Here is a 12,641-nt window from a genome sequence, read left to right as displayed (position 1 = left end):
CCTTTCCAATGTAATAAAAAAATGGGGATCAAACGGAAACAATTTAGGTCGGAAAAAATCTTTTCCCCACCACATGGCTTCTAGATTCTGCCAGTGCCAATTTTCTTTAATTCCCTCCAAATGCTTTTAGATAAGTGTTTTCCTATGTATTATCTATTTTAACTCATTCTCATTTGTGAGAGCCTCATCTGGTAGTATATTTTATGTCTGAAATGCCTTCAACATCTAACATTATTGGTACAATCTTGCAAGGATTATTTTGGTAACCATGGCTTATCTGCAACCTTGAGACCTCTGAGAAGCCCCTACACATGCTGTTTAGCCCCCAGATGCCAGTGAGTGGAAAAAGCAGTGTCACGAATGAAGCTGTGGGTGTGTGGGGTGGGATGGGGTAGGGGGCAGCTAGATACCAAAACAAAAGGCAGAGGTGGTATTTGTTGCTTTTGTAAGCACCTTCTTTGTAACAACAGGTACACAGTAGATCTTAAGATATGTTGTTGAATTAAAATATACGTTCTTGATGTTCTGCTGGAAGCAGAGGAGTAATATGAATACTGTCGATATAGGAGTTAAGAAGAAATTTTTTAGGTAGATAGTGAGGGTATGGAAGTCTTCATTAAGGTTTTACTTTTAATGAAAAGCATCCCCAAATTATTTTCCTTTCTAACAAGGGCAGACTGTAAAATCCAGCTGCAGACACAGATGCTGGCAAGTTGTGCCAATCATATTCAAGATGGTGGCACCATCTTCTCTTTGTCATCCACATGTACAGTAAGGAGCAGACAAGATGGCGCTGGTCAACTGGAAAGCCATTTGCATCATAAGATTAGGTTGGGGCGGCCAGCTTTCCCCATGCTCTATGTAAACATCATACCTGATCGAACTAATCTGTGAGCCTATGTAAATCAGACACCACCTCCTCAAATCTGGCTATAAAATCTGGCACATCTGCTGCTGGTCAGTCTTTCCTCTTGGCAGTCCCCTCTCTCACTAAAGAGAGAGCTAGTTTCCTTTCTCTTCCTTTCTCTTTCTTTTGCCTATTAAACGTCCACTCCTAAACCCCTTGTGTGTGTCTGTGTCCAAAATTTTCCTGGTGCAAACAACAAACCCAGGTATCTACCCCAGACAATGTAGCTGCTTCATACTGGGGACTTCACCTGGGATACAACATTCATTGAAATGGTGAGTAGAGGAGTGGACTCCAACTTTGTCCCTTCATTTCAGAGCTATTGGCCTCCATTTTAGAACTAAATCAAATCAAATCCATAACAGGCATCTGTCAGCCAGTTAAAAATATGGTTAGTGTTGCTGCCGTTCTTAAAGACTCAGATATGATGCTTACTGGGGAGAACATGGAGAATCCCCCAGCACCCAAGGATTGCTGGGCATGTTGGCCATGTTTGAACTAACTTCCTTTCATGGAGGACTTAGCCATCATGTGGGGCTGGAAGAGGTTCTGGAGCAACTGAGGATTTCTGACTGGGGCTAACCCCTGGGGTTATCCAAAGGCTTCTGAACTGACCCCAGCCTCCAACTGCCTGATGGGGTGTTGGCAACAGGATCTCCAACTTTCCTATTGTAATTTCCTCCTTTCCTGTCTGAGACAACCATGTCTCCTATCCTCTCTGTGTATGCAGTGTGGGGAAAATTTTACAGTTCAGGGAAGTAATCTTGTTTGGCAAAATTAGGGAATGTCATAGTAACCGGGCATATAGCTCAAGGGAAGGTGTAGTTGTGATTTTTGAGGAACAGAGGGTCCCTCCCCACCCACAGTGAGTGTCTCTCTCTGTCCTTGGTCTGGAGGGCACATGGCACTTCCAGGTCTCTCTCTGCCCTTGGTCTGGAAAGCGTGTGGCATTTCAAGGTTAACAGCGCCACCTAGTGGAAGAGGGATCTTGTCCATGAGGCAGATTGTCGGTCTTTTTCTGAAACACCCTAGCTTCTCAGTTCTCCCTTTTCGTGACCCCTACTAAAAACCAGGCTTTATGCTGCTTTGGTGAATGAGAAAATTCTGCCTTCAACAATTAGGAGTAAAATATCTTCTGAAACCAAATTTTAGTCTTGATACTGTCCCATCAGCAGATAAATGGCCATTTGGTCCCTACATTCTTTTAAGGCACCTATTATGCCTCCAATTAGAATGGTATTTACTTAGTAAGGGGGTTTTAAGTTTGGAAGTTAACCAGAACCATTCTTGGAGGGTGAACACTTTAGCGCAGGTGATAATGGCAGGATACAGAGCTCAAACCAGCACACTTCCTCTATAAAGGGGGGAAGTACAACAGTTGCCCAGATGCGAATGTCACATAGTCTCTCCTGAGATCCATTTTGTTTTGGTGGGGGAAGCAGGCAGATCACACAAGTCTAGGAAGTCAAAGGGAAATCACAGGCGGAGGACTAGAGTTGCATGGGTGAGCGTGACAAATCCCAATCACCTAGTTCCTCTGGTTCCATGGCTGAGGTCATGCCTGCAACCACAGGTGGCACATTCAACAAGGTGCCTGGACCCAGGAGCCATGGAGGGAAAACAGCAGGGAGGATACCCCCACTGTCTTCCCTTCCACCCTGGGTCATACCAAAAGGAAGGAGCCTAAAGAGACACCTTTTTCTCACCTCTCTTTCAAAATGGGTAACAGACAGTCTTCAGCTTGCACCCCTCTGGAGTGCATTCTAAAGCATAAGAACTCCTTTGACCCGGAGACTTTGAAGAAAAAGTGGCTCATTTTCTTTTGCACAAGGGCATGGCCTTCTTACAAGACCTTTGCATTCACTGCAAAATCAACTCAGCCCTTTTAGTAGTCATATCAGGCAGACCCAAGAGGAATGATTCCCCAAGACTAGAAAAGCAACTTCTGGGGGAACTATATGAGGCAGCTATTGGTTGTCCCAGTCCTTACAGTCCACTGTATCTGGGGCCACCTCCAACCATGCCACGAGCTCTTCCACCTCCACCATCTCCAAAATTTCCCACTCCCCCACCTTCGCTCTTATCCCTACAGGAAATGCCCAATGGAGGTGATGCCACAGGGTTCAAGTTCCCTTATCATTGAAGTCTCCCTTAGCAAATAAAGGGAGACTTAGGCCAATTTCCTGATGACCCTGATACGTATATAGAAGCCTCCCAAAACTTTGATGTTTCACCTCTCATGGAGGGATGTTATGCTGCTCTTAAGCCAAACCCTAATGGCAGCTGAAAAACAGGCAACTCTGCAGGCAGCACAGAATTTCAGAGATATGCAGTATGTCTCCTATGGTAGGCCAAAAGGAAAAAGAGAAATTAGGAAATCCAAAGAAACACCTTTCAAGATGTTTCCCCTGAAACACCATTCCCAATAGGAACAGAATCAGTACCTCTCGACAACCCTTTTTGGAACCCCCAGGTTTTCTATGGTGTTTTTCCTTCCTTCATGGTTTAAAAGCTCCTATCTCTTCTTTTATAATATTCCTCCAAACTAAGAAAAGTTAATATCCCCAAACTTTAAAATGCTTTGCTTAGAGTTGAGCTAGGGGGAAGGGCGTCCAGGGGCCTGACATGATGGCAAAAGGGTAAAAGTTTTTTTTTTTTTTTTTAAACCAGTCAAGTTTTTGGCTTCTCTCTCCCTGTGAAAGCTGGTAAAGAGGATAATAAGAATCATTGTTTATATTCTCCATAAAGTTTTAACTAATGAGAAAGGCATTTGCGATGCTGGTCTCAAGCTGTAGCCAAACTGGTGTGCTTTGTGTGTCTTTAGGGTTCTGTCAAAAGGAAGGGTACCTTAGGTTAGGATGCAGACCCAGGACCCCGTAAGCCTGCTGTTCAATCCAGCCCAACAAAATGATCAGTAACAAACTTGGCTACAGGCTCTCATCTTGTTTCATGTCCTTGGGAACATGACCTGTAATCAAATGGCAATACTTTGTTTTAGTCTCTGCCATGTTACAATGGTGGCTGTCTTTCTGTACTAAGTCAGCTACTGAGTGGGGGCCACAAGCTCAGATAAGCCAGTTTATTGATCTGGGTGGGCGTGCTGATCCATCAAGGGCAGGGTTTACAAAATATCTTAAGCACTTATCTTGAGAGCAGTTTAGAGAGGGTCAAAATCTTGCAGCCTCTAGCTGTGTGACTCCTAAGCCATGGTTTCTAATCTTGTGGCTAGTTTCTTGGTCTGGTTCCCAGGCAAGAGGGAAGTATATCTTAGGAAGGGGCTGATATCATCTTTGTTTTGGACTGTGAACTGTAAACCAGGCTTCTCCCAAAGTTGGTTTGGCCTACCCCAGGGACGGGCAGGGACAGCTTGGGGACTGGAAACAGAATGGAGTTGTTTGGGTTAGATTTCTTTCACTGTCTCAGTCACAATTTTTCAATAACATTTGTAAAGCTGCTTATCACACTTTTAAAAATACCTCATACACTTGAGGTTAAGTCATAACCTAATTAAGGCTTGTTGGTTTCACCTGGGAGGTTACTTTTTATAAACTTCAAAAGCTGAAAATGTTAACTGCTTGGTGTAGCTAAAGTTAAGTAACAAGGGATTTAAAAAGATTTTCTTAAAGAGCGCTCAGACTAATTAAAAGCGGATATCCAAGTGACAGGTATATTTAAAAGGCCTTTATGTTTTTCTCTTCTTCGATCTTGTCTTCCTGGAAGAAAACTTTTATTTTTTTCTTTTCGGTTGACTGGATTATTTTTCTTCATTTTGTTGTCTTGCTACTTTTAATGCACATAAGAGAAACCCTAAGATAACTTCTAGTAGCCTGGGACTCCTTGGGAAAAACAGAGAGGTGCCATAGACCCTGTTTTGGGGAAAAAAATCCCTCTGTTTTCCTCATGAAACCTCAGGAATTAAAAGCAGATAGTTCCCTCTCAAAATCAAAAGCTCTGTTCTGTTTTCCATTGTATTATCTGACAGTTTTGAGTTTTAGGGGTATCAAATTACTTCATATTATGAGAGAGCTTTGGTGTGTAATAACTAGGTGGGAAATATATTTTAAGGGATGACTAATAGCAGTTATGGAGGAATACTTAATCCTTTGTACGTTTGAATCAGAGAAGCATGCTGTTTGTCACCTGAAAGATGTGGATACATTCCCACTCTCCTCTGAGAGATGTGACTCCAAAGGGGGATGGGCTGATTACAAAGTAAGCCGATTGTCTTCGGGTTGCCTTGCAATGAAATGCATGGTAGGAGCATTGCACTGTCTTCTCCCACAGAATCTCCCTCCTTTTGGGGATCTAAGATCCAGTACAAAATGGCACCCTTAATTTTGGGGATCTGTCTGTCTTCAGCTGTGACTGCATATTATGCCCTAGAAAAGGATGCTTTTGTGACCCTGTTCCTCCAAGGGCTCCACCCTGAATCCACTAATCAAATTAAGAAACTGGCAAATGAAAAATCTTATGAGTGCTGAATCTTCTGTCTGTGTCACTATATATGTGTTGTGTGTAATGTCTATATAAATAGCTCTAATTGACTGGCTTAAAGAAAAATAAGTTCTTAAATATTTTTTAGTTAAAGTTATTGTAAACTATGGAGATAACTAAACTTCTTTGTCAGTCATGTTTTTAACTGTAACTACCCTGAAAATGTTGTCATTCACAGACAATTATTGTCTTGCTTTGTTCCTTCTCAAAAGGTGGTTTATAATCAAGCTATACGACTTTAACAGGTATTCACAAATGCAGGTTTTTAATAGTTTTGAATGTTGTAACATTGGAATGAAGAAAAAACCATATGGGATTCATGAAGAACTGAAATGTCCACGAATATCAAGCATAACAAGACTTAACTAAATGGACTGCACTCAGAATGCTAAAACAACATTTTTGACTTTTGCTTGGAACATTGCTGACCCTTATTTTGTTTTTCAGAGTCAAGGGAACTTATTCTGAACTATTTATGGCCTTTAATAATTGTGTGAGTTATACTCCTGTGAACAAAATTTGGAGCATGTTTCTTTTTCTCTGCCTGGTTCCTCTAGAATTTGGAAAATATCTGTGAGTCCTCTTAACTTACGGCAATATAGTCATTTGCGTAAGGTCAGTAAGAATCCATTTTCTTCCTTTGCAACAGGACACGATTGGAAAAACTGGTTATTTTATCAAGGTTTTGACCGGAAGGGTATGCTTCCCTTTAAGAATTCAATCTCGACTTGCAGAGACAATAAAAGTCCCATGGGAAGAACTGCCTCATACTTTGTCTACACTTGCCCCATACAGGTTTCCTAACCTGTGGTCAGTAAATAATGTCACCTTCTAACAGGTCCAGGAGCTCCAAGTTTATCATGGGATCTTAAGAGAAAAGAATCACCCAACTCACAGGTATTTGAAGATCCAAACCTGTGACTGGGCTTGGCTTTAAAAGGTCTTATCTGAGATTCCTTGTGAAACAGAGTTCCATCAAAGCCAATCCAAAAGGACTATACAGAAATAATTATTCTTCCTGCACTTAATACAAATAATCAGGCCAAGAACAAGACTAAAGTTCATTCATAATTTGTTTTTACCAAAAATGAGGACTAGAGAGAGAAATTATGCTCCAAAGCTTATCAAACATTTGTCACTAAATCTTAGTCTCATTTATTGTTTTTAAGCTTTTTGCCTACATTTCAGACTGACCCCGCTCATTCCTATGAATCAAGTGGCGGTCTCCTGGTCTTGGAAGAAATAAAAAAGGATGGGTAATGTAAAAATCTAGATCAATATGCTAGTTCTGGGCAATTATACTGCAAATTCTGCCAGGTAGTGAAAGTGAGTAGGGTGCCCATAACTCAGAGGTTTCTTTTTTTGGAAAAATAAAACCAAGGAACTTCATAGACCCCCAAAAGGACATTCTATATCTTGGAAAGTAAAATTTTGGATGGAAATAATCTACTACGTCACACTTGTGGGAATTGCTATACTCAATCTATTTGCAGTGAGACTATATACTGTAGCAACTTCTAACTGGAATATCAGAGATTTTCCATTGCTGTAGTACTTTGCTTAATTATTATCCTTATAGCAGGGATAATAGTTACCAACAGAAAGGAAACATGAAAATTTTACTATCACTGAGTCTGCTAGACCTCCTTGTTGGGTTTGGTAATATGTCACACCCTGGCTATGCAAAGAAGGTTATAAAGGAAAGAGATTTTATGTAAGAAAGGATCTTGTATGATAAATACTTGTTCTAAAGACAATAGTTGGTTGTTTAAAAGAAGGATGTTTAGGACAAGTCAGAAGATTTAAACATGTCATAGATGGTTCGTGGAAGTCGTTAAAGGGTTATAAGGAAGGCAATACTTGTGCTAAAAAGAATAGTTTGTTGTTTAAAAAATACTTGTTTAGGACAAGTTGGAAAGTTTAAGTGTGTCTTAGATGGCCTGTGGTAGTCATGAAAGGATTAATAATTGCAGGAAAGATTTAGCCAAGGTTAACACTAAAGTGACTCTAGCCACCCAAATCCAATGCCACTTATCCTAAAAGGAATGTTACTTCTATATTAACATTTCAGCAACGTCTGGTGGAGGTAAACCAGTGTTACAACCCATCAGAATGGCTGACAGTAATCAAACTCCAAATGGTGCTGCAGACAGAACCATGCATGAACGTGCCTTTCTTTCAAGGACTCTTAGATTGACCCCAGCAGGAGCCCTAGCTGCTGTTCTTCACACAACGCCCTTTTCAGCAGGAAGTAGCCAGAAAGCGTTGTCGTCCAACACCACTAACAGCAGTTAGGGTTACCAATCCAAAGGGAGGAATGATATAGGAGTTAAGAAGAAATTACTAAGGCAGATAGCGAGGGCATGGAAGTCCTCAGTAAGGTTTTCCTTTTAATGAAAAGCAGCCCCAAATTATTTTCCTTTCTAACAAAGGAAAGCCTGTAAAATCAAGCTGCAGACATAGGTACTGACATTGTGCCAATCATGTTCAAGATGGTGGCTCCATCTTCCCTTCTCTTTGTCAGCCACGTGTACAGTAAGGAGCAGACAAGATGGCGCCAGTCAACTGGCAAGCCCATTTTCATAATAAGGTTAGGGTGGAGGAGTCAGCTTTCCCCACATGATATGACATCATACCTGATTGAATCAATCTGTGAACCCTGTGTAAATCAGACACTATCTCCTCAAATCTGACTATAAAATCTGATGCATTTGCCCTGACCAGTCTTTCCTCTCAGAAGTCTCCTCTCTCTCAATAGAGAGGGAGCTGTTTTCCTTTCTCTTTCTTTTGCCTATTAAATCTCCACTCCTAAACTCCCCATGTGTGTCCATATCCTAAATTTTCCTGGCATGAGATGATGAACCTTGGGTATCTACCCTAGACAGTGTGGCCACTTCACTGTCATTGTCTCTTCCAAACTTTAGACTAAAAGGAGGGTGGGTTTGTGAGGGAGACTCCCTCCCAGCACATCACCTACAAGGTGCTGCTAGAACCAGCAAAACTGATGCTCTTATTAAGTCTATTTTATTGCCTCTCTGAATTAAAAACATGCCCACTGACGAGTAGAAACAGGTGCCAGAACTCAATTCTAACCTGAATTACGATGCATTAATGCATTCCAGTATTTTGCCTATGTTTTAAGAAGTCAACAAGGCATAGGTAGTGTGGAAATAGTATCTTCTGATGATCAGTTGGAATACATACCTAATAAAGACTATGAGAAGACAAAAACACTAAATGCTTTGGAACAAGCATTTTCTACTTGGGCAAATAGAAAAAAAACACATTTTCTACCTGGGCAAATAGAAAAAAAACACATTAAATGCGAAGTAGGACACAAATCCAAAAGAAATTGTGCTTATAGGTTGAGGAGCATATATTATAAGGGCAATAATGAGAAAAAATTCTAAGGGTTGTGAATGATAGTTGGCTTACTGTGAATCAATGATGTAATATGATTCCAAATGAGTTAATGCTTCTTTCAGTCACTGAATCATTTAATATTTCATTCTACAAATATTTAATTGGACACCTTGCCAGATAACCCTAAGTGCTTACTATATGAACACGAGTAATGGTCCTTGTCTTCAAAATTTCCTATTTTAATGGAAGAGAAAGACATGAAAATTAATTACCTCAACACAGTGAGGTAAATGCAGTAATAAAAACTTATGTACACGGATTAGAAAATGAGGAATGGCCAAAGACGATTTTGCCAAAGAGAGTGTAAGTTTGAATACAGATCTGTTATTTACTGGCCATGTGAACCTGGGTAATTGCTAACTTCTCTTAGCCTTTGTTCTTCAAAATGTTACTCTGAAGATTAAATAAAGCACATAAAATGCTTGATACACATGTAAATTAGACATTAGTATCTAAAGTTTATAAAGAACTCTTATATTCTGGCTATTGCGAATAATGCTGCAATGAACATGAGAGAGCAATCTGAAACTATTCTTCAGTGGATAAATGGATAATGAAAATGTGGTATATGAACACAATGGAATACTATTTAGCATTAAAACAGAAGGAAACCCTGCCACTTGCTACCACATAGATGAAACTGGATCACATTATGTTAATGAAATAAGCCAGGCTAGAATCTGGGTCTGGGACTTCCCAGCCTCCAGAACTGTGAGAAATAAAGATCTGGTATTTATACTAGCCTGTGGTATTTTGGTTATTGGCCGTCTGAGCTGACTAATACAGACAGATGATGTATATTTCACTTTACCTATGAGCAAATTGAGCACAGGGTCACTACTAGTAGGCCTAGTATTGTTGACAAAATTGCATGTTATCACTTATATGTGGAGTCTAAGAATTTTGAACTCATAGAAGCAGATAGAAAAATTATGGTTACCAGAGACTTGAGGGGTGTGTGTGTGACATGAAATTGAGGAAATTTTAGTCAAAGGATACAAAATTTTAGATAGGAGAAATAAATTCAAGAGCTCTGTTGTAAAACATGGCAACTATAGTTAATAGCAATGTATTGTATACTTGAAAATTGCTAAGACAGTAGATCTTCTGTGCTGTCACCACACATGCAAAAAGCATGTGAAGTAATACATATGTTAATTAGCTTGATGTAGCCATTCTACCACATATGCATAGATCAAAAAATCATGTTTATACCATAAATGTATACAATTATTTGTTAATTAAAAACAAAAATAACTCTTACAAATTCAACAAGAAAATGATGAATAACCCAATAGAAAACTGAGTAAAGGATATGAGCTGGCAATTCACATAAAATAAAACCCAAATAGCCAATAAACAAACAAAAGATGCACAAGCTTATGCATAATGAGAGAAGCACAAATGTAAACAGTGCAATAAAATGCACACTCAACCTAACAAGTATTTTAAAAATCTAACAGTATAGGTGGGAATGAGAGCAACAGGACCACTGCTTATAAGAGGAAAATCGTGTCAGTCACATTGAAAAGCAATTTGGCAACATTTTAAAAAGTGGAAAATACAGATACCCTACAATCCAACAAGCGTGCTTTTATATCTACACCCCAGAAGATATGATCAATTATGGTAATTAAAGCATTTTTTATAATAGGGAAAACTGGTAACAACCTAAATGTCTCTATTAATAGGTCAAAGGATAAACATATTTTGATATGTTTGTATTATTTCATATGTACAGACCACAACTAAAATGAAGTCCGTATATATCAACCTAGATGGATCTAGAAAGGTAATATTACATCACAACAAAATAAATATTATAAATAATTTATAGATACAGGCCTAGCTATATGTATATATATGTGTGTGTATATATGAGTGTGTGTATATATGTGTGTGTGTATATATGTGTGTATATATATTATATATATAACCTGGATGGGAAGGATATATATTAAGTATATTAGAAGTTGGATTTGAGGAGACAGAGGAGAATAATACTAGAGAAAGGAATTTCAACATCTGAAACACATTATCCTTTTAAAAATGCGTAAGAAAATATGACTAATTGTTAGCATTGTTTACTTCCAGGGACTGGTTCATGGACATTCATATTATCAGTTCTGGGCATATTTTCTTAGCCTTCTTGGATTATCTTGACCTTATTCTTTTCCTTTGACTGTTGGCCACTTATTCTGGCCTCAGCTAGTCCTGTGTGCTTCTAATACCAGAGACCAATCAGCCTGGACTGGCTGCTTCCATCACTTCTTGTGTGGGGTCTGTTTACCCCAGTGGCTGTGAAAGGGGCCAAGTGATGTCACCAGAAGGTGCATGCAAAAAGGGAACTCTTGCCAATGGGAGAGAGAGGGAAGGAGCCAGCAGACATATTTTTCTCTGTCCTGAGACACTTTTTCCCACCTTAGAGCCTGCCCAGAGACATTTCAAATGGCTCTGTGAGTGGATTTTCCAAGGCACCAGCTGAATCTCTTCACAGCCCATGTTGCCAGCAAAATGTAGTGGTAACTTGCATTTGCCTCTCATCCTTTTCTTCCTCACTTCTCTTTTCCCTCACTTTCACTGTCTTAGGCTTTCATTAGCCTTGCCTTGGGCTGTTTTTCTCTAAGGAGTCTGGGTAAGATATTCTTTTTCGGACTTTTCTATATTTCAACAGTAATACATTTGTCTCTCGGCATCAGCCCTGTGGATACCAAAATCCATGCATGCTGAAGTTCCTTATGTAAAATGGTATAATATTTGCATATGACCTTTACATATCCTCCCCTATGCTTTAAATCATCCTTAGATTACGTATAAAACCTAATACAATGTAAATGCTATGTAAATAGGTGTTATACTGTACTATTTTTGTTTGTAATTTTTAAAAAAATATTTTCAATCTGAAGTTATTTGAATCCACAATGCTGTGGATATGCAGGACCAACTGTACTATCCTGAGAGAGCATGAGGGCTTAATACACAGTGGCTACTATTATTAAGATTGCTACAACCAAATTATAAATAGATCCTGCAAGTATTGGAGCCACTAAATTTGAAGAAATCACAAATTATCAGACTTGGAGGAGACCTGAGCTACTATTTAGTCCAAACTTTGATTAATTAATCTGTAATTCACATAAATGATACTACTGAAAAGTCAGGATTTTTGCTTGGACTTGTAAACTACAGAATGCCTGATTTGAGATGTAAGTCAATATCCAATCAGGCCTTAAGTTTCAGTAATGTGGCGGGTATCATTTTCCCAACGATTCCACTTCCCGCAGAAAGTTGAGCACACTTTGGACTCACAATGGGGGGCACTTACTCTCCACTGTGGTTGAGGTTATCGTAACGCAGAAAGAGGCCTGCGTAGATTGTCTCGGTGAGCAGGGCATAGATGGCGATCATGATCAGCAGCACTGCCAGCTTCAGGACGGAGTTTAGACGGAGGAAAACTGCACAGGTCACCATGGCCAACACCCCCGTGAAGACAAAGTACTGGAAACAGAGAATGCAGGTGGTCAGATTCAATGGGGGCAGCAGTTCCCTCTCCTAGCCATGGACGCTGGTAGGTCTTACACACATTTGCAGAGAGTTTCCATTTGGAGGTCTCAAGGCCTCCTGTAATTCAACAGGTCCCAAATCAATCAAACTCTTCATTTGCCTACTGCCAAGCCCTACTTTATGGCATTACTATTCACAGCATTTCCCAAGCCAATAACTTTGGTTTCATCTTTGTTGCCTTCTTCTTCCCCACACAGGCCATCCTATGTTGGTAGATTCTACCTTTTTTTTTTTTTTTTTTTTTTTTTTTTTT

General features: G+C 39.6%; 1 protein-coding gene across 2 annotated transcripts in view; it reads right to left on the bottom strand.

Moving 5' to 3' along the window:
• ADCY8 (adenylate cyclase 8 (brain)) overlaps positions 1-12,641 on the bottom strand; it is a 283,450-nt gene that overhangs the window by 40,940 nt on the left and 229,869 nt on the right. For both annotated transcript variants that reach the window (XM_011968626.1, XM_011968627.1), the window contains one exon: positions 12,150-12,322. In XM_011968626.1, coding sequence (XP_011824016.1) covers positions 12,150-12,322 — 173 coding nt within the window. The remainder of the gene's footprint in view (positions 1-12,149; positions 12,323-12,641) is intronic.

The sequence above is a fragment of the Mandrillus leucophaeus genome, unplaced genomic scaffold (assembly GCF_000951045.1).
Source record: "Mandrillus leucophaeus isolate KB7577 unplaced genomic scaffold, Mleu.le_1.0 Scaffold851, whole genome shotgun sequence".
NCBI lineage: Eukaryota > Metazoa > Chordata > Mammalia > Primates > Cercopithecidae > Mandrillus > Mandrillus leucophaeus.
This window is presented reverse-complemented; position numbering and strand designations above follow the sequence as displayed.